Source organism: Lutzomyia longipalpis, chromosome 2 (assembly GCF_024334085.1).
Source record: "Lutzomyia longipalpis isolate SR_M1_2022 chromosome 2, ASM2433408v1".
NCBI classification, from domain to species: Eukaryota; Metazoa; Arthropoda; class Insecta; order Diptera; family Psychodidae; genus Lutzomyia; species Lutzomyia longipalpis.
This window is the reverse complement of record NC_074708.1, coordinates 6,892,395-6,920,363: the sequence shown is the minus strand read 5'-3', so window position 1 is coordinate 6,920,363 and position 27,969 is coordinate 6,892,395. Positions and strand designations below refer to the sequence as shown.

At 37.7% G+C, this 27,969-nt stretch overlaps 4 protein-coding genes across 4 annotated transcripts in view; 1 reads left to right on the top strand and 3 right to left on the bottom strand.

The window, feature by feature from the left end:
• LOC129788976 (dachshund homolog 2) overlaps positions 1-27,969 on the bottom strand; it is a 1,190,888-nt gene that overhangs the window by 1,035,302 nt on the left and 127,617 nt on the right. The window lies entirely within an intron of this gene.
• Positions 27-885, top strand: LOC129789148 (uncharacterized). Its single transcript, XM_055825804.1, has 2 exons — positions 27-181; positions 254-885. The coding sequence occupies exons 1-2, from the start codon at positions 142-144 to the stop codon at positions 607-609; spliced, it is 396 nt and encodes a 131-aa protein (XP_055681779.1). The 5' UTR covers positions 27-141; the 3' UTR covers positions 610-885.
• LOC129789051 (protein disulfide-isomerase A6 homolog) lies at positions 867-2,622 on the bottom strand. Its single transcript, XM_055825670.1, has 2 exons — positions 2,405-2,622; positions 867-2,337 (listed from the first exon to the last, which is right to left on the bottom strand). The coding sequence occupies exons 1-2, from the start codon at positions 2,418-2,420 to the stop codon at positions 1,040-1,042; spliced, it is 1,314 nt and encodes a 437-aa protein (XP_055681645.1). The 5' UTR covers positions 2,421-2,622; the 3' UTR covers positions 867-1,039.
• Positions 3,292-4,497, bottom strand: LOC129789109 (juvenile hormone acid O-methyltransferase). Its single transcript, XM_055825755.1, has 3 exons — positions 3,976-4,497; positions 3,635-3,915; positions 3,292-3,549 (listed from the first exon to the last, which is right to left on the bottom strand). Exons 1-3 carry the CDS (start codon positions 4,347-4,349, stop codon positions 3,386-3,388), a joined length of 819 nt encoding a protein of 272 aa, XP_055681730.1. The 5' UTR covers positions 4,350-4,497; the 3' UTR covers positions 3,292-3,385.

The window sequence follows — 27,969 nt, the reverse complement described above, 5'->3', positions numbered from 1 at the left end:
TTCGACTGTGGAATTTCCGGTATTTCCGGTAATAATCATTTTTTTATGTTTTTGTTTTCATCTTGCACTTGTTTATTGCTCTTCATCTCACATTTTTTGCATCTTTTTTGCTGTTTTCACCTCATTTAGCGTACTTAAATCATGCTTAAAGTCATTTCTGTGTGTTTTGTGGCCTTTCTTTGTGAGTATTGGCGCTAAAATGCCGGGAAATGGGAAGAGTAAACATGAGAGCATCATCCTTTGTGTCCTTTAGGTGTTGATTTGGCCTTGTGTGGCCCCCTCGTAGGGCGCTCTGGGGGTAGCAAAGCCACCTCTGGGCGTCGAAACTACATTGGATCACAGGATGGTGCGCCGAAGATGCTGGCACCGAAGAAAGCGGGAATGTCTTCGTGGGGCGTAATCTCCCTCATAATGTTTGCCATTCTCATTGGATTTGGGGGCTACTATGGGTACATTTGCTACCCATTTATGTGCAAGAAGGAGCGTCACTACGACGTGATGGATGCAGCATCCTCATCCACAAGTGCCAGCACCCCCACAACGAGATCTGCGGAATTTGAGAAGATGGATCCGGAATTTGATGGGTCCAATGTGTTCAGATACAAATAGCCAGCACCCCCCAGGGCAGGGCAGCTGTGCAGGTATTCTCCACGTAGTATTTTAAGTTTAAATTTCTTCGAATTTAGTATTAGGAGGAAAACGGAAGGACGATGGAATCTCTTCATCCGTGAAGACTGAAAATTTGCCAATTTTTTGATCACAAAGCTCTTAAATTGGGATGTTCTTGCTTCAAGGGGGGACCTCCCCCAGGGGGGCTCACCGGATGCAGACATCCTGGTACAAAAAGGTATTATTCGATTTAGGAATAAATTTTATACGACTTGATTTATTTTCTCTCTTTTTGTTTTCTTCTGGAAGATTTACAAAAACACTGGCTTTTCACAAAAAAAAATTCTCATTTAAACACAATAATTAATAGAAAAGAGAAAAAACACCCCGAGACAGTCTCACAATTGGAATATAAACTAGAATGTGTGATTTAGAGCTCCTCCTTGACATCATCTAGCACCACGTCTGACAGATCGATGTCTTCCTCTTCGGGCAATTGCCCATCTTGACCATCCCACGCTTCCACTGTGGCCACTTTGATGTCTCCATCGCCGGGAATAGGGGCTGTTTGACCGCGTCCGTAGGAAATATCCCGGAGGAATTCGTTGATACCTTCCTTGGAGAAGGATCCGCGGAGAATGGAGAATTTCTTCTTCTTCAGATTCACCACAGCCATGGCGGGATAGCCGAATCCACCCATTCCCAGATTCTCTTCCAATTTACTCTGTGCCAGTGCTTCCGTCCACACGTAGCCCCATTGTTTAGCCTTGTACTTCTCCGCCATGTCCCGGAGGATGCCAATGAAGGCATTCCGGCATTTAGCATTGCAATCCAGGATGTGTGGCAGCACCGAGATGATACACAGAGCCTTTCCTTCGCATGCCGTCGTTAGGACGTCCTGGGAGAGCAATTCATAAACTTCCGGAGCTGGAACATTCTCAGCATACTTGTCAAGTGCCCAGGAAACAATATCCGATGATGTGCGGCCTCCGTCGTAATCCCTCGCCGAATCACGATCCTTCTTTCCTCCTGGGAAGAATTTAATTGTCGGATATCCCTGAACTCCGTACTCCTGTGCCTTTTGCTGGTGAACTGTGGCATCCAAGGCGCCCAATTTGACTTTTCCTTTGAGTTCACTGGCTGCCTTGGCCCAGTGCGGTGCGAGGTTCTTGCAGTGACCACACCAGGGGGCAAAGAACTCCACCAGCCACACATCATCGCTGTTCAGGACGAGTTTATCGAAATTGGAATCCGTCAGTTCGATGACATCATCGGCTTTGCCTCCATTCGAGTCACTTCCGCCACCGTTGCTGCCACCTTTCCCACCCAGGGCTGCCTTTACCTTCTTCTTCACCTCCGCAAGAGCCGCCTCCGCAATTGCATCAGCTGTACGTTGGCCACTATAGTCAATGGGAGACTTTTTATTCGCCCCAAAGATCTTCAGTGTTGGAAAGCCACGCACTCCGTATTCCCCCGCGAGGCTTTTGTGCTCATCAGCATTCACAGCGCCCACCTTGACGGCTCCTTTGAGCGCCGTGGCGGCCTTCTGGTACTCAGGGACGAGGGATTTGCAGTGCCCACACCATGGGGCGTAGAATTCAACCACCCACACGGCGTCTCCCTGCAGAACGAGCCGATCGAAGTTTGCTGGTGTCAAGTCCACCACGTCACTCGACGAGGGGTACAAGGCGACACTCTGGTGGACAAAGAGCCACAGAAAGAGACTCCCTGAAAGAAGTAGCGGTGCCGAGTCATCAAAAAAAAAGCCAGGAAAAATTGCTCCTGAACTTCTTACCCAAAATCGCCCTCATTTGTCACAATTTCTCCGTCAATTGGGAAACAATTATTCTTGTAAAACACACAATCAGTCACTTGGACACTCTGGCGTGGATTAATCGCGTGGAAATTACGTGGAAATGCGATAAAAAACGTGCGCGAGATCTTTTTCAAGCCGGTCGGAATCTTTCTTTGGAGGAATATTATTAATAGGGGAACGCAGCCCAATTCCGACCTCCAAAGGTCCGAACAGAGTGAAAAAAATGGTATAAAATTAAAATGAATATTCTTAAATTTTGTACCATTTTAGAGCCCATTTTATGCTCTTTTTTCTCCCATAACTTTCTATGCATTAATAGTTTTATCGGTTTTTTGTTTTTATTTTTATTAAAAGCAGATTAAAAAACAAAACCAAAGGAGGTCGGAATTGGGCCATGTTCCCCTAGTCTGTGTTGGTGTTTTCTGATTGGTTGATTTTCAGCTTCGAAAAATTTTCGCTGTAAGTTGTGATGGCGCTGTTGGTTAAGGAGGAAGTGAGACGGAGTACACTCTCGCTCGCTCTCCGTCTATTAAATCAGCGTAAGATTTATGTGTACGAGAAAATTGCGATATTAGCTGATTTTGTAGACGATAGCGCGAAAATTCAACGGTTTTTTGAAATCTGCAGCTAACTTCATAATCTTATGTTTTAAATTTGAATTTACTGTTTCAAAAATTTTCGTTGAAAATAAAAAAAAACTTTTGTATCCAAAAATTAAATGAACAACATTTTAAGAAAAATATTTAATTTAAATAAAAGAAATTTAGAAAAAAATATCATTTTCATTTATTTTTAACATTTACTACTAAAGAAATGGCATAAAATATAGATTATATAAAATTTTATTTCCACCAAATGAAGAAAAATTTAATTTTCTCATAAAATATTTATTTTAAAAGTTTTTTTTTGAGGTATTTTGTGAAGACACGCGCGCATTTTACGTGATCCCAACCACATGCACTACTTTCTACCATAAGCCACAAGCAATTTGTACGGTGTGATGATGCGATTCTCTCCTTCAAAGAGACTCATTCTCGCCACCCAGCTCACGTAGTCGTTGAGGAAGCTCTCGTGCATTGTGACGGGGATTCTCTCCAGGAAGGGATTTATCGCTCTTACTGATTCTGCAGAAAAAAGAACAAAAAAAAAAAGAAAAGATCATAAATTGCATAAAATCTTCGTGTTTTGAAGAGATTTGCATGTTTGTACTTTTGAGAATATCTATTCCTTCGTAGGCAAAGAAATTATCCTTGAGCTCTATTCGAATCTCTGTAAATCCAACTGAGTACATTAGATCCCAAAATTCCTCGGCTGGTTTCTCTGAATGTTGGTACGGTGAGACAAATTTGTGAACATCCTTCATGTAGGGAGCCCATTTTATGCTTCGCGCCATTTGTTCGTAAATCTCAAAGATGGGCATATTTGCCAGGAAGGCCAGCAGGCAATCCCCATCATCTGCCAGGAGGTTGTAAATATTCTGCACAGCAGATCTGAAAATTTAATTTAAACTTAAGAAAAAAAATCGTTTTTTAGGAAATAAAAGAAATTACTTCTGATCCTGAACCCAGTGGAGGCAGTAGAAGGATGTGATGTGATTGAAGGGTTCACTGAGAGGCATTTCCGGTGGAATTTCACCCTCAATGTCGAGAGTTGTGAAGGAGACACGCTTAAGATGGCCATAGGTGTCTCGTGCGTACCTCACCATTTGCTCAGAAATATCAGCACCAACAACGCGGGAGTAGGTCTTCGGAAGGGCAGGAAGCAGGTAATCCACAAGAACATCCCCACTGCCACAGCCAACGTCCAAAATTGATTCCTCCCTGTCTACGTGCCACTGCATAAGATGCCCAAATTCCTCGAGAACTTCCTTGGCATCACGACGCTGTAGGCTGTTGGCCTTCTGGTACAAATAGGCCTTATTCATCTTCCTTTAATTTCTGCCCCAAATCACGCACAATTCTGGTGGAAATTGGAAATGAACCACCTCAGAGATGATCTCTCACAAACTGATCACGCAAGATTCTGTGGCCAATACCACATACTCAGGGCTTTTTTATACTCTCCACCGAGATGCATCTTGTGGGTGCCTCCTGAACGGTGTATAGCAGCAGCAGTTGTGACCAAAATTCGTGCTAATAAAGCATTAAGCTTCAAACCTATGTGGGATTCTTTAACGTTCTCTCGAAGATCTTAAAGGAATTTATTGTAAAATTCGCGGTAAAGATTGAAAGAAAATGTTTAAATTTGTGAATTTTATTGAAATAAATTGATTAATTTTATTTCTTATTGTTTTGATTTCTATTAAAAATTCCTTTTGATAAGTTCAGTTCGTGGAGGCGCCGGGTAAGTACCAGGCGCCTCCATTTGATTATTTATTCTTTTAATTTTTGCACGAAAGCTTTTATTAAAATAAAAATAAAAGGAGAAGAAAAAGAAATTTGTATATTAATTTTTTAACAAAAAAAAAAGTTTTTTTTTAATACAAATTCAATTTATCTTAAAAATAATTTAAAAGAAAGTTTGAAATAAAATTATTGTCAAGACATTTATCCATCAAAGAGAATTCTCATTGAGAAAGTTTTTACGAAGAAGGCAATATCAGTGAATTCTTGTGAATAAATTTCAACGGAAGATTGTTCCGAAAAAGTGCACTAATGTGGGGGAATGTTCTCAACCAGTTGGAATTGGACAATCCACAGATATATCTCACCTCAAGTGACCAATAGAAGTTCCAGAAAGCTCTCTGTAAGTTATATATGTATGTACAATTATATATAAAAGAAAAAGAGTGGGAACTTCCACCACCAATAAACATTTTATTTTTTAAGATTACCGCGCAAAAGAATTTTGTGATAATAGAGGAAAAAAAATTATTTTTAGTTTTTCCTCCGACAATAGATTTGGCTTTTAAACTATTTGAACTGACACCACCGGAAGCTCTCAAATCTATAGGAGATTGTTTGGGAAAATGGGGAAAATCTGAATAACAAAAAAATATGTTCCCAAAGACGCAATTCTCGTTGGGAAAATTGGGCTATTTTGGGGAATTTTTCTGTTGTTGTAAAAAGAATAATTTAAATTACAAAACTTTTGTGAACTTTTGCAACTCTTTAAAGGAGAAAAAAGGAGAGCAAAAATAGACATTAGATAATACAAAATTTATTCTAATCTCTAAATTTCATCGATCTGTGAGACACAGAGTGGTGACCCTTTCATGCGATGTGCTGCTGAATCATCGCATTGAGAAAGTTGCTGATGGAGCACACTATGCTTGAAACTAACCCAATTTATGTGGAAATTCTTGACAAAATGATGTAAAATTTCCCACTTGATTGAGACACATGCACGTCAGACTTTTCGCATTTCCTTATCATTTATTTGTAGAAATTTTTTGCGTCTGAAGTAACTTTTTTTCTTAACCAAAAATAGAATAATTTAAGCCTCGTTGTGATGCGAAAAGCATATGAATGGGTTTGTTCGTTAACTCTGGGCAGTGCATCTCACTGCATCTCTCATCTCTTGCTTCTACCCTAGTCAGTGTGTTGCATTCAATCTCGCCTGGAAGCTTCAGAAGTGTGGAGATATTTTGTTTGAGAAGATCTTTTAATTTTAAAAAATTATAAACTGTTCTAAAAGCACCAGAAAAGTTATTTTTTTTTATTAAATTAAAAGTGATTTAATTGTGTTAAAAATCAAATTTGTTGCTGTTGTGATCAATACAATTATAAATGAATGACAGATTTTTTTTTTATCATTTTTATGCCTTTTAAAAGTTTCTTGAAAAATTTTGAATTCTCTGCATAACAAATCTAATCAAATAGATCAAATATTTGAACAAAAAGCTTTGATTTTCATTCAGGAGCTTTTGATTTTTCTTTGCATATAAAAAATATTTTTTAATAATTTTGCATTAAAAGTTTTAATATTTTGCCTCGAAAATTTAATCTTCTGATTTTTCAAATATATTTCAACGAAATTCTCTTTCATTTTCCCTCACTCTGCAAAGTCTTTTAGCATTTCACTTTGATATTTTGGCAATTTATGTATTAAAGAATTGGAAGAACATATACATAAGTAAAAGAACCTGCAAGCCTTTTTCGTTGCTGCGAGAAGAAATAAAAAGAAGCATCGCAAACTTTAAACTTGACCGCGACCAAGGTTAGGTATTGTTGTCATGACCTTAAAGTTCTTTGCATAAAATTGACCAACTTCTTTGATATGTTAAACATATTTTATCTGAGTTGCTATTTCTGCAATTTGCAATGTATTTAGCAAAATAAAAGTCCACGTATGGCGTTGTTTTAATTACAATACATGTGGGAGGGAAAATGCAAATTGATGGAAAAATCGGTGAAAATTCAAATTGGTGCGCGGGAGAGAAGAGCAAAATGTTGATTTTTAAACGTTCGTTGGTATATAAAGTAAGAGAGAATGTCCACATGAGTGCATTTTAGTGGATCTACACCGACCTACCTCAATGGTTCAGCTATTGGATTGACTTTACTTTTTTTCTCTTAATGACTTAGAGTGGGAGTTCTTTAAATTTTCTTTGAAACCTTTGCAGACAATTCTTTAAACATCGAAAATTATGAATTTGATTATTGAATATTTTTGCCAAAAAATTATTAATTTAAAAGAATCTTCATTAAAAATAAATATTGATTGAGTTAAGAATTCACCAGCACGCTGACGCCATGAAGAAGAGAATGAATTATTGACCCAAAGGATGGGGTTTGCGAATCAACTTGGATCTGGGACTATTGGAATTTTGTTGGCCCCACCAGCATTTTCGGTGCGAAGAAAGCAAGTCTTTTTATGTTTTGGTTCTTTATTTGGTCGTCTGGATCCGCTTTATATTCTTATTTCATCGATATGGCTGCATTCTTACTCACCATCCTCCTCTCCCTTCTCGCTGAATCCCGTGGGCAGTGAGAAATTTTCAGTTGTACACAAAAAGACATAACAATTCCAAAAGGCCCAAAACTGACCATCTCATTGCATTCCATCCAGGTTAGCAGAATGAAAGAGAGAAAATTAACCAATTACATTACATATAGTTCTGCAAAAATAACTTGCTTAATTGTTTAATCAATATATTAATTTTTAAAAAGGTTTTTTTTTTAAAATTAAGAAATCAAAAATTTTCCAAAAGGAAAAGCTCCAGATTTTACGAGACTTTGATGAAAGAAAAAATGAGAAAATCTCTCGGTACTTTTTGTTTTAATGTTGAACTAAAGGGAAGAAGAGGGTCATTGGACGATTGAAAATTAGAAAGTTTCGTAATTTTATTATCATTTTATCGTTTATTTTAAATAAATAATTTATACGGTCAAAAGCGACCGATGTGGGTGCATTACACTCTTCGTCACTTAAGAAAAAGTTGTTCTATAGCATCTGGTGTGACATAGGCCGCTCACAAGAGTTGAGAGTATGATGAACTTGAAAGTGATGCGAGACATCCATTCTATTACCAGATAGCCCAAGGAATTTTACTGAAAGTGAAAACACCTCATAAATCATTCTATATGCCGTATTTGGAGGCAAATGAACTTTTTTCTTCCAATTCTTTGGTTCTCGTTGTTTTTTGGACGGGATGCCTTTTTTCTTTTTTTTTTTTCTTGGATTTAATTGGAAGAATGCGGTGCTTTTGTGTGCTAAAATTGAAGGATTTTTCCCAAAGTTGAGTGGAGTTTTATAAACTCTGCAAATTGCCAAAATTTTAATTTTTACGAATTAAAGGTTTAATCATAAATAATATTTCAAATAAATAAACAGCTGAAATATTTTGAAGAAAATGTCACTAAGGACCGAGAAGGTAAAGTATGGGGAAAAAGCTTTCCTGAACATCTTAATCTAGAACGACTTGAAGGGTTCTTTAAACTTCAATTCAAAAATTTTATTTCCTCGTGAAAATAATTAAAAATTCGCAGAAAAAAATCTACTTTGTGGTTCATGTAAGGACTGAGATAAACTACGATAAAAATACGTTCTAAATGAGAGACTTTCCACTCAATTTTCCTTTTGTTCTTCTTCAATAATTTTTTTTAGAAATGAATTCACAAAAAATTTCTTTTGAAAGTCAAATAATTTTTTCTCAATAAATGTTTGAACCATCAATGGAGCACCCCCCTCCCACGAACTATTTCCTTTCTAAAAAAAAAAGCTATCAAAAAGCCATATAAAAAAATAACCAAAACAAAATGACAAGTTCGTGATGAAATTGCATAGGAATTTGGCCCTTTTTCCGAGCTATTTTTAGATCTTTAATTGACTTAAGATATTAAACTGAATGCCGCAATATTATTTTGATATTTCATCATCACGATTTTCTCTATACTTTTGATCACACTCTGAAAGCTCCATTTGAGAGCTTATCTGTAATACTTTTCCCACAATGATGTTTTGGTCTTCTGAGGGCCAATATGTAGTCATTGCTAATGGATTTTCTAACTTTAACTTGTCTTATGAAATAACTCTCACCGCTGCTGCTGCATTAAGTTCCATATATGTGAGAATATTAATCATGTGAAAGAAATATATTGATTCCAATTTTTTTTTGAGTTAAGTTTGATAAAATATTTTCTTTAAGAGACAAATACGCGCAGATTGTTGTGAGAAAAATAAGTAAGAAGATGATGCTAGCACAAACGGAGGACAATGAGTTTTGCAAGGATATAGAAGCGATTGAGCTTTTTTTTCGTCTCACAGAACTGAAAGGGAGTGTTTCCATGAAATCATGCTCTGAGAGTAATAGTGGAAAGAAAGGAAAGAAAGCCATTTTAAAAGTGTATCGATTTTAGATTTTCTCAACATATTTCATACCTCGCCTTGTATTTGTGTGCCTTTTGCACCCAACTTTTCCCACTCATGGTACCGAATATAAATTTCTAAAATAATACGAAAATCTCATCATTCTATGGGGGGTGGTGGTGCCGCTTCACACCATCATCCCCCCACTGACAGAGAGAGAGAGAAATATTTCTCATAGCTTCTCATCCTCCTTGCAATTTCTCGCCATGGGGCCCCAAAATCAGCGAGAGAAATGTGTTAGTGCTACAATATTCTTATACTTTAAGGGTGTCAAAAGGAAATATTTTTCTCCCTCTGTGTTGCCGAATGGGTGGCGCCCAAATATGAGTGTAGCAAACCGAAAAAAAGCTCATTCTTGCGAGTGGGAACGAGAGAATGATTTTACTTTGGGAATATATATTTTCTTCTTATATTTTCCACGCATATCTGGTTATATTTTTATATGGAATATTTTTATGTGTATATTTTGTTGTTGTTGCCCCCTATGTGCATGCGGTGAATTATGGAAGGCGGCATGAGAGACGTGAAACAACGAGAGATGAGAAGAGCATGAAGATGGAATAAGAGTTGAATGTAATCATAATAAATATATAGAGCTCTAAAGGAATGGATGTATAAGACATTGGAACATAAAATATATATCTAGGTCATTTTTTCCATCAGTGGGGGGGCCTTCATATATTATATGGGGGGCGCGTATTACGTGGTGAGGGGATGGGGACGAAGATGCCACACAAGGCAGAAGAAAAACCACATAAAATTTTTTCGTATATATGGCGAAAAGAAAATCTTTTTTTCAGCACACCCAACGATGGTGTGTGTAACGAGAAAAAGAACTTTTTCGTGATGGTTTTTTTCCTTTCTCTTCATTTTTATTTTTCTTTCTTTCACAATTTCTACCCCACTCCCGCAACAACCTCCCTGCCTCCAAATCCATTCTCCCCAAATTGAATAGGGAGAGATGGCGAAAAAAATACATACATATGTACATATATACATTGTAGAGTGAGTTTGCGAATATTGCGGTAGAAATCTTCTCACTCTTGTGGGGTTATATATTTGTTTTGTAACCAATAATTTTGTGATTCGAGAGGGCGCATGTCTTGTGCCATTTAGACATCTGCAGAAAGACACACTCGCACCGAATGCTGGGGAGTCCTATAGACGCCTTCTTTATGACTGTTTCTTCCATTTCAATCGCTTTTAGCCACCCACATTTCCCCCACAAAACTCCCCGAGAATTTTCTCCATTTTATCTCTCTCATTTCTGTATTTGTGTGTGGCTGGGAGAGCTTTCCAATGATATCCGTTGGTTTCCTGTGAAAGCATTTTATTTTTTTTTATACATTGAAAATGTAGAGAACTTTTCCATAATTCTTGATTTTTTCTTCTTAGAAAATCAATAATGAGGAAAATTGTAAAAGAATTTACAATGAAAATCCTTTGAGATAAGTTGACAAAACCTGCGGAAAACTAATGGAGAGAGTAAGAATTTTTATTGATGGCCAAAAAAATGAGACAAAGTGAAAATAATGTTATTAATTTCTATCTTTCCTATATATTTTTACTGATATAGAATAATTTTAAAGAATTAGAATAATTTTGTTGTAAGTAGTTGTACATCTATATTATGCAAGAGCTTTTATATTCACTTACAAATCTTTTTCCTGAGCATTAAAAGAAACATCGAAGTTCTTTTTTTTTAAATTCTTTTACAGTTTAGTCTGGATTATATCTTCACTAATTTTCTCAAGATTCTAACATTTGTAACTAATTTAATTAATTTTAAAAATATTGAAAGCTCTATTTGAGCAAAACTACTTTTACATGCCATAACACTATAAAAAAATAAGAGAGCTTTTGCAAAATGCAATCTAATCTAAAATTCGCAAAAGAAAGCTCTTGTAGATAAATTACTTCCAATTTTGTACATTTTTTGTTACAAATTTTCCACTCTCTCTCCGCTTATATTGTGCAAAGATATAAAATTTGAATTTCTCCATCCAAGTGGAAGAGACAATAAGTGCAAAAGCTTAACAAAAGCTCCATGCGCCATTCTCATTCCCGGTGTAGAGATGCGGGTATATGAAAAAAGGGGGTGGTGGTGTTCATGGGTGGGAAATGAATGTTTCTGAGCGCAATTCATTATTTATTTAATGCAATAAAGGATAATTTATATTTATATCCCTATATCCAAAAGCTCCATCCTTTCTCCTTCTTCTCCGTTTGGCACACACCCATTTCGCTCCATCCCTTTGCCAAGAGTTCCACCACTTTTGCTCCATAGAGAGGAAATGTAACTGCTGAGATGTAAGAAAATGCAACTGAATTTGCTTTTCCAACGTCCTCTCTTTCACTCTGTCTCTCTCTCATCCACCATTGAACTTTTGTGCAGCACTTAAAAGCTGCTGGGGGTACATACACCGAAACACTCCGCATATACCATCCCGCCCCACTGTATCCACCTCTTCACACTAAAAGCTCCCCGGAACGGTCTCAAGTTGAAATTGGAAATTCTTTTATTATATGCAACTTTAATGTATATATTCTGGGAGCTTTTTTCATCACCATCCCCCCAAATTCAGTGCAAGGAGAGTGCACATTTTGACGTGATGCAGAAAAGAAGGAAAAGTCAGAGAGTGTTCAATTTTCTCCTATTGGATTTCTGTTATCATCATCCTTTCTGCAATCCCCTCTTGGTGGGGAATGGGGGGGGGAAGAGGAGTATCCCCCTGGAAAGATCACATGAATGTTTAGCTTAGCAAAAGGACGAAGAAAGTGCCATAGAATTTGCGAATATAGCATGGAAGCTCCTTCGTTTAGTCTCAGAGCACTCATCTCGCGAAAATTTAATTTGTGCCATACTCAAGGGAATCTCCAGGGGTGAGAGAGAGGACCACATTCACACAATTCACATAAGAAGGAAGATATTTTAATCAAATCTTTCATGTTGCATCAAATCCTTTCTAGATGAGAAATTAATTTACGCTGAGAGATTCTATGATGGATTTTTATTGCTTTATGCTTTTGTGTTAAATTTATGCAAAGAATATTGTAATCTGTCGAATGAATAGAAGCTTAAAATCCTTTAAGATTGTAAACAGCAAAACTGCAAAAGCTTCAGTAGAAAAATAGCAAAATCTTTGTCTCCTGGAACCAATTTATTAATTTCAAAGACTCTTTTACAATTTGCAATAAAATAAATATATTTAATTAAAATTTCAAATTCCCTTAGAGCAGTTTACAAAGTCTCCACTCCTAACTTTGTGAAGCTGCAGAGAAGCTTGGGAAATTCAAGCAGATGGGATCTGTAGGGAAAAAAAAGTTTATTAGACTATACAGCTGTGCTATCTATGTACATAGAAGTGAGTGCATGGAAAAATGAGTCGTTCTGAAGGTGGATTGGTACATAAGCTTTGAGAGGAAAGCTCTCACCATGGGTAGGAAAGTTTCTGCGGAGGGTAGAGGAGTTGCAGATGAAATATCGGAAAACTGGGCGTCACCAATTCAATGGAGTTTCATCATCTGCGCGCTGTCTCTCGTTGCATTTCCACTGTGTTGGGCTCTCTTAAATGCTCCTGACTCCTGTAGGTGGGACAGAGACGGGGAAACTGAGAGCTTTTTCCCTCGAAATGATTTGGGAACTTTAGAATGGGGCGGGGGTGGTGTGGTGGTGTTTGGAAAATTGCACAAGTGACACAGCAGCAAACCCACCTGCCTTTTCGTCCGCATGTTTCCACAGCAGAGTGCGGAGAGGGGTGGTGGTATGGGGCAAATATTATCATCCTTTGTGCACTTTGCCAAACTGAAGCTTGCAGACAACTCCATGGCGCATAAAAGCTCCCATGGAAAATTTTGGGTGAGGGTGAAAGTTTACTGGAGCGACATTTCGATGTAGTGGGATGATTATATGATGTTATTTGGTATACCACCCATTTCTCATACCCAAAAGCCCCTACCACACACATAAGGGCCCCACATATAAGGGAAATATGAGTTTTTGCACACCATACGTGCGGCTTCTCCTGAGCAGGCTCGTTGGTTGAGGAGAGGTGAATGATCCACCAGCTGCAGGATTGAATTTAACTAACATTGTTGGAGCATTGTCTAATGAAAGCTTTCTCGTCCAGCTGAAGACAAAGAAAATGTTTTATTTTTCATCCAAAAAATCTTCTCTAAATTTTTGGATCTTTTTTTTATAAATAAATTAGGCGAAAATTGTTTATTTTTTCTCATGGAAACGTGTAACAAAAACAAGAGCAAAATAAATAAAAGTGTGGCTTCTTTCGTGAGGTAAAAATTACAACCAATTAAATATTAACAGATAACGTTTTCACTTACACCTGGCCAAGGGATTTTTTGGGGTTCACTCTCCATCTCGGAAAATTGTTCCAAACCCCGGAGAGAGAAACTTTCTCCCGTGAAATCTTTTAATTTCAACCACACCATCCATCCACTGTCTCTGCGGCCATTTCTTTTGGGCGTGAGCTATTAAGATTTTTTTTGTGTGCACCCCACAGGGGTTTGGGGTTTTTCGCACATTTTCCCAGAGATGGAGAAAAATATACAGTGAGTGTGACAGGGAACATTTTTCAGGTTGAGCAGCAGCAAGGAGGAAAAAAAAATATCCGTGGGTTTTCTTTTCATGAATTTTTCATTTTCATTACGGAGATTTATGGAAACAGGCTTGCAAGTACTATGTAGGACAACGTGATTTAATTTTCTTTCCCATTTGTCCGTGGCTTTTTTTCCCTCCCTTCCACGAAAACCATCCCCTCATTCTGTCGTCCGTTGGGCATTTTGTATGTGTCTCCAATGCTTGTGGAGGCTAAATTTCTCGCGGGACCAGAAAAATTCCCTCTTCTTCTGCGCCATTGTCACAAATCCCACACCACACGCTCCACTCCCTGTCTCCAATAGCTTCTGTGGTTTAAGAGGAAGACTTTTTTTTAGGGGGGCCGTATACAGAAAGCTACATAACAACTGGGAAAACCTAGAAAATGGGCGGAGAAACATGCAAAAGAACACGAAGAAGAAATTATTCGTAATTGGTTTGTGTGAAAATTAACAAAAAAAAATTGTTTTCTCTATAAACCATTTTTTTCATTTGATTTTTATGTTAGCTTTTAAGCAACAGAGTTTGGGATTAGCTTGTAAAATATTAAGGGTTTAATTGCATTCCTTTTTTGATTCTTTTTAAGTTCTGTTTTAGAGAAAACAGAAGAATGAGAAAGGTTTTAATTATTTTTAGTGCCCAAGGAGATCTTTAAACTCTGTCCTTTTGCACAAAAGAATTTTACCTTTAACGTTTCTAGGTTAAAAATCTCAAATTAATTCTAAAAGAAAAATCGGAAAAAATTTATAAACTTTCATCTAAAAATTAAACTGTATTAATTTACTTAAATTTTTACATAAAACACATATTTAATTGATTTTTTTTACAATACAAACTATCTCTTCATTTCACTGTTTAAAAAATTTGGGAAGAAAATTAATGTTTTAATCGATTTAATGCATAACGTGTCGATGCAAAAGTTCGCATCAACACTCTCGGGATTTTATGTGTATGCGTGGGTGTGCAAGAAACTTTTTGGGAGTAAGAGGAAGAGGAAGGATTGTACAGAATAAAAGATTATGTAATTAACAATGAAGGCAGAAGAGAAATTGGGGTTGTTTCACAGACTCCGAAGAGACGGTGGATCCTTCTAAGGGGGTTGGTGTGGGTTAATTTTAACCACACAATCCACATGAAAATTTCTCAAACAACACATGATGGTTGACTTTCTGGGAAAATTATTTTAATAAAATGTTTTTCGTTTCCTATTTCAGCAACACCATCCTTTTGTTGCGGATCCTCCAAAGAGGCCCTGGCTAGAGCCAAAAGTGCGCTCAAGGAGGAATCTTACCAAAGAAATCACATCTCCAGATGAATAAGAGGCCACGTGGGTTTGAGGGAGGAAGGTGAGTGAAATTGGGGATGAAAAGATGTGGTTATAAAATGTTATATAAGAAGCCAAGAGTACTCCTCAAATGAAATACTCTCCCTTTTTCGCGTCATTATTGTTATTTTTAACACAATGCTTATTCATATCCTGGGTGCCCGCGAGAAATTCTCACTGTTAGAGGTGTGTTGTATACCCTTCTTTCCTGAATTATCCTGGATTTTGGCACGAGATTAAATTTGAGAATATAGATAAAATAATTATAATGAGAAGGACTTTCTACCACAAGCATTTTCCGATGCTTCAGCGTCAATTGTTTGGTGAAAATGTACCTATAACGCACCTCAAACCAAGAAAATCACCTCTCTCGGGAAAAGTTCTTCCTGGCATTTAACCAGGGTGTGGGTGATTGACGAGGAAGCTCTATTGAAAATTATTTTCTATCGAATCATTTGAAGATCCCTTTTTGTGCGACTTTTCACTTCTGATGGGGGAAGAATCATTTTTTGCCTCAAGATTTCAAGATTTCTCCACACATATAAAATGTAAGGAACCGCATCAGTTGAAGGGGATCCGCAGAAGGGTATCATCGCGTATTTTTCCGCGTGGTCAGAGCAATTAGAAGGGCTGGGGTGGTAAGACAAAAGAGTTATTTAATTATATTTAAACTTGAATTTAATTATTACAATAAAAATTTTCTCTTTCATCAAGTGATTAGACTATTTTAATTGAAAAGAAGGGTCGATGTCGTCCATTGAGTATACTTTTTCAACCCCTTTCCCCCATTGAGAGAGCGGCAGGATTTTCAAAGGAGATGGTTTCTCTATCCTCATTATTTTGTCTTATTATATAACTCCTTCGTTATTAATTACATTTTTAGCTGTGTTTCTTTCAGACACAGCTTTTGTGTACCGAGCAAAATCGAAAGTCGTCAGATCGGGCTCAAACTTGGGATGAGCACGAATTAGGGTCCCCACATTCCAAAAAACGTATGCGCCAAAAAAATTTTTTTCCGGCCGGCCGTCCGTCCGGCCGTCCGTCCGTCCGGCCGTCCGTCCGTCCGGCCGTCCGGCCGGATCATAAACTTAAATTGCAAGAGAACGGTGATAGATAGAGACTTGCGGTAAACGGCAAAGTTTAAATATCGACCTGAAGAAATCCGATTATGAGGTCAAATCCACCCCCCCACCCCTCCGTCCGCCATTTTGAATAACCTCAAAATTTTGTTTTCACTATATCTCAGCCGCTATTATAGCTAGAGGGCTGAAATTTTGATATGTTGTAGGGGCCATCAAGACCTTTCCAACGATACCTCATTTTCGAAAATCGGTCAAGCCGTTTAGTCAATATGGCCGCCACAATTTTTCATCGAAAATCGACCATAACTCGAAAACGGCTTGACCGATTTTGATCAACTCGGGGTCAAATGAAAGATCTCAACAAACCCTACAACTCTCTAGAACATCAGAAGTTTCAAAAGTGACCGCTAGGGGGCCAAAAATCGAAAACAAAATTTTCGATTAGTTTTCGATGAATATCTCGAAAACGGCGACATAAATTTTTTTCATTTTTTGATATGTTGTAGCTGACCATATTATCTAGCTTCATGCCGAAAATGAAGAAAATCTATGGATCCGTTCTCGAGATATAGCCTTCCAAAGTTGGCATGTCATATCTCGGGTTCTACAAGTCCGATCTTGATCAACTCAAGCGCAAATGAAAGGTTTCGTGAAACCCTACAAATGTCTAGAACATTGCAACTTCGAGAAATGACCGCAAGAGGCGCTAAAATCGAAAACAAAGTTTTCGAAAATTTCGAACTCGAATTTTTCGAAAATGGCGACATAAATTTTTTTCATTTTTCGATATGTTATAGCTGACTTCAAGACCTTTCAAAAAAAAAAAAATTTATGAAAATCTATGGATCCGTTCTCGAGATATGGCTTTCCAAACATTTCTTAGGGTATGACTTTTCAACTTTTCCCGACTTTGCGCGTATTTAAATTAATTCGCGTTTAGGTTTGCTCTCACAAAATTGGTACACTGAAAGAAACACAGCTCCCGTAAGCTTGGTCAGCTTACCAGTACATTTTATGTCTTTCTTTCGGATTATGCTTCTTGAAAAAAAATTTCAACCCCCTCCCACACAACCAACTCATCGTCGCTTCTGGTGTCTTTTGTGCCAGGGAGTTTTTCTTAATTTTTAGGGGGAATGGGATGGAAAGGGTTTTAATTTTTCGGATAAACTCCAATATAACATTGTATAAATAGAGAAAAAAAGAAAACCACCCCTTTGGTAAATTATGTTTTTACTTTTCTTTTAGTTTTCATATTGAAATTTTCTTTCAGCAAAAATTTAGTTTATTTTTCATTCTTCAAAATTTAATGTGATTTTTTTTCTTTCTGGATCATCCTCATTACTAGACGAAAGATTTTGAGAAATTTTGCAGGACGATTTTCTTTTTTAAATTTTTTATGTTTTGAAAAATTCAATAAACTTCCTTTTTTTCTGCATAGAATTATGTGCGGTATGCTACACCCTAATTTTAGAAAATTTAGAAGGGATGGGGTGGTTGAAAAAAAAAACATTCGACCAAGAGCTGAAAATTCCCACTTCTACCCAGCTATATATAGTAGAAGCAAATCAATCTTTCTGCATTTTCTGCCATGGAGAGGATGTTGTGTGTTGAGGAAAATCCCCTCCATTGAAATGGTTATGTGCATTTTGGCAAAACGAAATGGATATTGGGTGGCAAAAAAGAGAGTATGTTGAGGCACACAAAAACTAAATCTCAATTCTTTAAACTTGATTCGTCATTAGCATAATCTACAATCCATCACAGCTGTCAGGAACTTGTGACTAAATTCGATTATGCTGTAGAATATATCAAACTTGGCTACAATCACTGTGTTGTGGTGCGGTTGAGTATTTTTCGTTTCTCCAATATGGATGGATTTTATGTTAAATAAATATTTCTCAAAAAAAGGAAGAAAAAAAATACTCCAAGCATGAAAAATCTCTGGAGAAGCTCTCGAGGGCTCAATTGTGTGTGTGTGGATTCATTTCTCATCACTTCTTTACTCTTCTTCACTACCACCTCTTCTCTGCAACGAATCCATCTCATCCCCCGTTGTGGTGATAAAAGTGGACGCAGAGATTTTCACAGAGAAGATATTTTGAGGGGACGAGGGGTTATGGGAGGATGGAAGATGTGGCGAAAAGTGATTTTCTATTGGACACTTGGGAAAAATGGTCATGAAGTGAATTTTCCGAACATCAGCGAAATTTTATGATTTTCACCATGTTCATCGACCACCCCCGCATACCCTTTGTGGCACTCAATCGAAATCTCTGGCTTTTCTCGCTCTGTTTTTCAATCTCGCCCCCATCCCTATCTTCTCATTCTCCAGTTTATTTTCTCTCGACGAAAGAGCTTATCAATAATTTTTCTCCCCACACATCCTCATATTCATCAATCCATCCATCTATGTTGGATGAGGTCCTCTCTCCTTTACGCCCACTTTTATCTCCCAATGTGTCCGACGCAATTTTTCTCAGGATCGTTTCTTAAATAAATTGTGAGATATCGGACAGAATTTACTTTATTATTTCGCCCGACTTTATGATTGTGACGAAGATGCCATGGGAATGAAATTTTTCGTTGAGGCTCCTCCGGGGGCTATGGGCTGTGGGTGGTGTATGCGGTGTATTCCCCTGTGAGTCATTGTAGACCATCTATCTTCTATCTTTTGTCATCTACACCCCCCTAGAAGAGCATCCTGAAAGGAGAAGAAGAAAAAATAAAAGGAACACACGCGCCTTCGACGGTCAAGCGCCGACATCCCCGCAACACGCATCACGCATCTTTTATTTATGTGAACAACACAAGCATCGATGGCCAAGTGAAGAATGTTCCAATAAATTTATTATTTCTCACAGCATAAAAGTGGCGTGAGGGTGGTAGATTGTCTCTCAGGAGGAAATTGTTTTTTTTTCTCCCGTCTCGAGAATCATTCAGAGACTTTGTAAAATGAATTTGATTCTCCTTTTATTAAATTGCAGGGATTGCAGGTATATTCTGCATATAGGACGTTAGGTGCGATGATGGGGGTTTGAGAATTTTGATAATTTCCAATGTAAATTGTAAATTAATTTGCAAAAAGTCATTTTGATACACGATGTACCTACGTACCTTACACTTTGTGTCACATATCGAATTCACGTACGAAATATTATATTTAATTAATATGCTAATAAAGCAAAAGAGAGAGAGGCAATCAAACCATCTCACTTTGATGGGTTGTTGTGGAGGATGGAAAACTCCTTCTGTGAATGCTGTGATATAAATCGCTCTTCAGGAGTTGTGTGTGCGATGCTTCTCTTTGATGTTGAGTGCGCTTTCAGAATTATACGATCAAATTTAAATTATTATTGCCAGTCATAATCATATTCATTGCGATACACGTTAACAATATTGATACTTCATGTCTCACACACAAGCTTTTCTCCCGCATGCTCTCCTCGCTGAAAATGAGCGCTATAACGTGTAGAAAATATTAATAAAAGTCAATCATAACGCGTCCAGTTATTAGAGTTGGTATACCACAACGCGGATGGGTCAGTCTATGCGTTGTAATTTAATTTGTGAGCAGAATTAGTAGGCAGTCGATTTTTTTGTAAAATTTGGCAATTTGACAGATTAAAATGCTTATATCTAAAGTTCTATAACACCTACAAAATTTTCTTGACTATTTATGGAAAGGTATTGAAATAAGCTATAATTTGACATATATCTCAATGATTTTCAAGGTCACCTTCAGAACACAAAATGGCGGATTTTTATTCTACCAAAACAGTTTTTTGCACTTTTTGTCCTAAAGGAATGGTTCTAGATGTTTCTGATGTTCTAGTAAGTTGTAGAGAATTGCAAAACCTTTAATTTGATACCAAGTTGAGCAAAATCGGATAAGTCGTTCAAGAGATATGGCTCTTAGAAATTTTCAAATTCAAGAAATTTTTAAATGGCTATATCTTCTAAACGGCAACATAGATTTTCTTCATTTTCGGACTGGTGAAAGATATTGAGTCAGGCTACAACATATCAAAATTTAAAGAAAATCTATAACAGATGTTCGGAGATATTGCCCCTTAAAGTTAGGCAATTTTTGTTTTTGATTTTAATGCCTCTTGCGGATGTTTTTGGAACTTGGAATGTTCTAGACAGTTGTAGGGCTTCTTGAAACCTTTCATTTGATACCAAGATGGTCAAAATCGGTCAAGCCGTTCTCAAGTTATATTGAAAAAACACTTTTTGCTTTAGACCGCCATATTTGCTAAACGGCTTGACCGATTTTCAAGTATGAATTATCGATGAAAACGTCTCACTTAGCACTACAACATACTAAAATTTCAGACTTCTAGCTATAAGGAAAGTGGTTGATGGTATTTCAAAATGGCGGACGGCGGCCATCTTGGATTTTGAAAATGCGAAAAAATGAAATTTTACACCCACATTTCTATAGAAAACTTCAAACCGGAAGTCTCTATCTGTTACCGTTCTCGAATTATAAGGCAAAGTTTGGACGACCGGAAGGCCGGCCGGAAGGCCGGCCGGCAGGCCGGCCGGATCAAAATTTTTCCACCACCATTTTCGTAATGTGGGATGTCTAAAACGTGCTCATACCAAGTTTGAGCCCGATCTGAGGTGGTCGGTTTTTCCGACGATTACAATACTTGGTATGCCACGATTGTGGAATACCAACTAATAACTATCGTTATATTTTGAAATTTTATTAGATATTTTTCAAATTTCTAATGGAATTGTCTTGAGTGCTATGTGATTTTATTTTCCAGATTGCAAAATCTTGTAAGACTCCTTGCAAGATAAGAAGAATAGAAAGATTCTTGAAAAGGCCTTTAGAATTCTTCCATAACATTATACGGATGGAAAATGGTGTAAAATACAATTAGAAAAGTTAAACGTTTTTGGTTTTAGTAAAATGTGTTGTGGAAGAAAGTCGCCAAGTGTTAGCGTCTGGCTGTTTTCTTCCTCTATTGCTATAGTACGAGAGCGCAAAGGACCTTTTCTCCTTTATAGTGCTGTAAACAGAAATAAGGAGATGTGTTTGAAGTTAGCAAATGGGGTAAGAATTTTACATCATATATGTACCTCCATCAAATCTGTTTACACACAACCCCCACATAGCCACCCATTCCCACTGCTGAGAGAAACGTGGGTGGACATAATCTAGTACCAAGATTGTTCCCTTGCAAGCGGGGGTTTGAAATTTCCTCCTTCGAAGAGAGAAAGGCTCCACATGTCCACAATAATAACACCAAGTGAGAAAAGCATAACAGCGACGGGGGGTTGGCGCGGGTACAGGGAGGTTGCTCTTTCGTTCTCTCTACCATAGTTTTCCTTAATTTCCCTCATACACATTCCACTGTGCCATTTTATATACATGTATTAGTTTGATGGTGGGTTTTATAATTGAATAAACAACGTTCACACTTTACATGAGATTTATGTTATGTTTGTAGGGTGAAAGGCGAGCCCTGAGGAGGAATCTTACGATGGGTGGGTGGGTTGCATAGTTTGCCTTAAGACGCTTCGTTATTCAGGGTGACTGGAGGTGAAGGTAGATGATTCGAGAATCTTCACTCAGGGAAGTCCAACAAAAAAAAATGAGTATTTTGCACTTTGAAAGCCTTAAACATTATGCTCTGGCTACAACATAAAAGTACATTCTTAACTTTGAACTCTGTGGAATTATTTTTTTCTAAGAAATTAAATCAAACATGAAGAGTTTAAAAAAATTTTAATCTTTTAAAAAAAATCGTTAAAAAAACATTTAGAAAATTTATGAAGGATCGGATAAAGAATCTCCAAAATTCCTTAGACAAATCCCAATAGATAAAATGAACCGTCTGTGGTCGCATTAAGGTTGAAGATGATCAGTTGGATGAGGAAAATTTTCAATTTTCCACTGCGAAATAAAGTGTCAGGGTGGATGGGGCAAAGAACAAATATTACTTTGGCTTGCATATGTTTCAGACAGATATGTAAATGAGGCATTTTCTCCGTATTAGGGCCTTGCGTAATGGTCCCAATGTGGACTACACACACACAAGTGGATTGTAAGACAAAGCCAATGGCTCAAACACAACAGGATGAGCATATAAATATCGATTGAAGATTTGAATATAATTTGATATGGGTCGTGGTCTTGATGATGTGCCGGAGACGCTAGAATTTTCTTCGCAATCCCTCCCCCGCATACACCCACCCATCTCCCCGGTCTCCGGCACACGCCCAGGAAAATTTTGTAAAGTAGTGAGGAAGATACAAAATATTATGGAAGGAAGGGGTGTGTTTTAGGCAATACATGGGTTGCGTCTTTACAAACTTAAGGTCATCTTTCGCCTCTGAAGGAAGTTAAAATATATATATATATGAGGAAAATCCATCCATTTTAGCCCCCAAAGTGTGTGTACGAGTATTATCTGATATTAATTGTAATGAGTTGGACATTTGCGTAGTCACTGGGATTCATACATATATCGAATTTCCATTAATCAAAGTTGTGAGTATTATTTTCCAGGTTCATCTCCCATCTAACCATACACCCATTTCTGCCTTCATCAATGTAATTTCATTTTAGCGCTTGATGATGATGATCAAGATACAACACACACGAGTAGTTTTGGGGGATCGTCATTTTCCCATTGAATTTATATTTAGTGGTGTGGAAAAGTGTGTGTAGATTTTAAGGGAGGGGTGGTGGGACACTGAAACCAAGCATATTTTGTATGGGGGGTGGGGGAAGAAAATTGCCCATGATATTCATCATCCCCAAAAAGCACTATCTCATCCCCAATATACGTACGTACATATGCGAATTTTGATATGGATGAATGTAAATAACTCCAAAAATCTATTAGGAAAATTTATTTCCAAAGGATACAACAATATATTTCAGAATTATTAATCCTAAACTACCTACACATATGGGGTTTATAATTGAATTAGGATCAACAATAAATCCTCAACAAGAGAAAAATTATAAATTATTTTTCCAATTATTAACTTTTGCTGTGTGAGAAGTTTCTTTCCAAAACTTTCATGATAGGTTTTCGCTTGAAAATCATGAATCTCTAATTATCTTATCCTGCACATAGTTGAGGTGAAAACCAATAAAATAGAAACTTTTCCCACCACCCACGACTCTTTTTTTTACCACCTTCTTCCTGGTATACTGAAGAGCCCTTGGATAAATTGCTTCGCCACGCATGGCAATAAATTTTTATCGACATTGTCTAATTTATATAAATTTCATCATGATTTTTCTTTTAAAAGGTAAATTACTTCCGTGAAAAACATTTCCATTTTCTCATTTGGATTGCCCATATTGGGGGTGTAGGAGGTAAACGATGGTAAACACCCACCCTTTTACCACCTCTCCCAGGCAAACATTTTGAATCAAGTTTCGAGCGCCAATGCGTGCACTAAAAGGGGCTACTCATATAAAGTGAATTAGATATATTTGAGGAGTACATACCCCCTCTGTTACTTCCCTCACCTTGTGTGAGTTTATATTTCGGAGTGATTGCATTTCAAGTATCGTGCAATTATTGATATTACAATTTAATTTTGCGCGGGAAAGTTCTACCCTCAAATTGAGCTACATATATATCTGCTGCGAAACTCACCCCAAAAATGCAAGCTAAATTATTCCCAATGGGGAGGCAAATTCACCTGCCTGTTCAAAGGGAGGGTGACGCACTCGTTTGTGTCTTTCGTTTTTAGACTTTACACAAGTCCCTTAAGTATTTATGCGGAATTTCCCATTGCGTAATCCCAAAAGATCTAACAAACTTACTAACAATTTTTTTTGTGAGTTAGTAAATATGTATAAAGAAAAATCAATTAGATTTAGTTCAAATTTTGAAAAAAATTATTCATTTTTGAAATTTCAGGCAAAATCATGATAATTTTTTCAAGAAAAATATTAATTAATTTTAATAGGTTTTGATTTTCATAAAAAATATCTCTCCTTATACGCTGTTCAATCAATTCCAATTCCCCAAATTTTATTGATGAAAAAATCCTCCAAATTACAAGTGATAAATGATACAAAAGCTCGTAAAAAAGGAAAACAAAAAGATATGAAGGAAAAATCGCAGAAATATGATGAAGAATCTACCCTCGCAATTGGGTATTGGCTGTCGATGAGGGGCGTCCAAAAAATTGCACGAGGGTTAGAATTAATGATCCCCCACAAGGACGCATCGGAGATGGTCTTTTGGCGGGGACGAGATAAGCATATCTAAATGAGTGGGTAACAAGAATCCAAACACGCTCGATATAGAGATGAATTTCCTCCCCTCTGGGGGACAATTTTCCCAGCATCTGTGCTTCGTCGTTGGGGGTGGCAGGGGGAGGCATGATGAAAGGCAAAGTGGGAGAAAAAAATACGGATCGCCTATAAAAATCGAAAGCCAAGGAATTGGTCGGCAGGAAAAGACCGTAGAGAGAGATATGACGCGTATTCGGCATCCCTCATCCTTCCCACTCCCACAGAGTGTTGGAAAATATGTGAAGAATAAATTCTATTTAATGGGCATTTTGGTATTCTTCAACCTTTCCGCGGTATTTTCGAGCATTATTGCTCTAAATTGACTATATTTCATGAAATATTGCTCATTGGGGGTATCCTCCGCACCGTATTGAATCCTTTTGTGCCTTCGCTTGAACGTCTTGTACTACAACATGGGCTCCCGTCGCTGTCGCCAAGATTTTAAATAAAATATATATTCTATTCTATTCATACAATCCCTCCCCCCACCCCCTACATCCATATTTCGCAGGAGCATCATTGAATAGGATAAGCGAGGAGCAATATATAAAATTCCCAACCCCCTCCCACGTGCAATAATCCTCTAGTCGATGGCGGAAAATCGTATGGAGATTTTTTCGAATTTCACTCGAAGCTTTTTCCACCACAAAAGACATCCTTTTTCGCCCATGGCTCAAGGGGGTGACTCAATAGGATCCCAAACTCAGGTCCTTCAATCCATTGTGTCCCACACACACATACAGGTTTTCACCCCCCTGGCAGAGAGATGAGTGGGGGGATTGCGATGAAAATCATCATATTCTCACAGAAGATATGACCATCTTTTTGGAGCAAAAAAAAATGTAAAAAAGATATATTGAGGTGTGGGCGAATTGGAGAAAATACGAAGAAAAAAAAATATTTTTTCAATAATTTGTCCTGCAGGGGTGAACTCAAACCCACCGCCAATATATAGCTTCGGGTATAGAAGCTCCTCGTCCAATATTTTATTCCAGTGTCGTCTGGATGAGGATGCGGAGGAAGAGAGAAAAAAATCCGCAATAAACCTTCACGTAATAAAAGTGTCACAAGATGTCATCAAGCTATCGAAAGTCATTTTATCATGGTTCTCCTTCGATATATGAGGCAAAAGAGGGTGGCCAGGAGAAAACCATCTGTCGCCCCTTGCGCTACACACAATGCACAATGATATGCAAAACGGCTCCGGGAATATAAATTGTAACGGGGTGGTTGGAATAACTCCCACATCCACTCGTAGATGAAGGCCCAAAGAAAAGGCATCATCCCAGTTCAGCATTCCCGCGTGCTGCAGACAAAAAGACACCACGGCGGAGAAATGTCTACATTTTGGCGTTAAATTGTCTCATTCGATGTGCTATGTACATTCGGGTGGTTTTCCATGGGGGTGGGTGGTGGAATATAGCGAAAAATTGCAATGCAAGAGTTGGATGTGAAATTGGAAAAATCTGCATACAAATTCAAATCCCATTAAAATATTTATTGCTGGTTTTTTTTTGCGCTCTCTGCTCCGGTGATCATGCTACACCCTTAGGGGGTGGGAAGCACCCTTTTTTGCCTCTTGAAATTTGCCTTTTGAGTGGCAATTTTTATGCATTTGACTTGCGACTCTTTTTTTTTCGCACAAACTTTCTTTCTCAATCATCCCGCAATACCGAATTTATTTGCATTTAGGAGGAAGCATGTGATATACATCTTCTAAATTATATATAGCAATCTACTGAATATGCAAAATGGATGAAAGAAAAAAAATCAAAGGGTTTCTCTGGTTTAAACCCACCACCATAACCCGTATAAACCCTTTATCCTCCTACCCCAAAAATCATTTTGAGTGATGTTTGAGAGAGAACTTCATTAAAATTCCTCAATTGATGTCTCATCTCTTCTCTTATCGAGCTCCAATAAAGAAAAATCAACCAGAATCACAAAATTTTGCACCAATAACTTGCAAAATGATACAATTCCATCGGATATGCGTGCACGTCAACCCATCGTCTTTTGCCGATTTTTGAAGACAAGGCAATTTATAAAAAAAATCAAAACGCGTATAAAAGTACATAAGTAGAAGAAAATCCCACCATATGCATAATTCTCTCGTCATTTTACTCATACAAATCATATTCTCCCTACACACCCACAAAAGTGTGTAGAACACATATTATTTATTATTATAGGTTCGATATGCAAATGATGTAATTTTGTGGAATTTAAATCTTCAGCGCATCACCGGAATAAACGCACACACAGGGGTTGCATGATGCAGGGGGTGGAGGATGGATCAAGATGTTTCGCGGGTGAAAGAAATGAGACAATAAAGACAATTTCTTATGGGAGATGTGATTTCTTTTTAACGTCTTTCATCAAAAGGGAGGCAAGAGAGGCAATTACATTAAATTTTCACCTATAAAGAAAGCAAGACGAAAAAAATAGGTAACAAAGGGAGCGTGAAGGAAGCAATTGAAAGTAGGTAAAATGTTGGAAGAACTAATTGTTGATGCAACGAGATCTAGCTGGAACATCTTGCCCTTATCGTTTTAATTTTTTTAATTGCAAAAAATAAAGGAAAATGGGATGAAATACGAGGAAATTTTGCAAATATATCTCATGAAGAGTTAATTTCAGGGCAAGAAAGGAGTTTATTCGTTTCTATATGGGAAAACTCCTTTAAATAACAAATCCTTATTGAATTGTCTTGCAACCACATCCAATTATACCGAAGCATCGTTTTGCAGGATATCAATTAAAAATTCTCCTTCCTTCAATTTTTGATCCTTCGGCATTTTGTGGAGGGATGGGAGGATGTGTAGGAGTAGAAGGTTGAAGGTTTTAGGATGAAATTCGATAGAGCTGGCAAATTGCCTTCAATACGGTGGAATTGTGTGTCTGGGAAGGTGCTCTATCCCCCTGCGGGGATTGTGGTAACTTTTTAGAGGTGCGAAGATAGGGATTCTGGGACAATACAGAGGCGTCCTGGAGAAGTTCACCATGTGCTGGAAGGGCAGGGATGAGGGGTTGGCTTGACCAGAACGTGTGACCATCGAAGCAAAACCATTAAATGGTTTCTGGTTACTTAAACGTCTCTCTCTTCTGTTACTTTGTGTTCGGAGCTTTTTGTGGCTTTTCCATCCCATGGCTGGGTGCTGTTTTCGTGCATATTTCCACGACCTAGAGGCCACGCAGGCGAGAGGGTTTGGGGTGTAGCATGGTCATCATACAATGAAGGAGTTGAGGAAAATTCTCGAGAAGTCCATAACGGTTGGATTTCAAAGAGAAGGCGTCACCCCCATGTTACAACCAAAAGGGGGTGTCTTCCACCTTTGCATGCCACAAACTATCTCAAACACTGACCACCATCATTCTCTGCTCACACAGGAGCGCACTATGGCAGGCAAACATACACGGCAGCTTACATATATG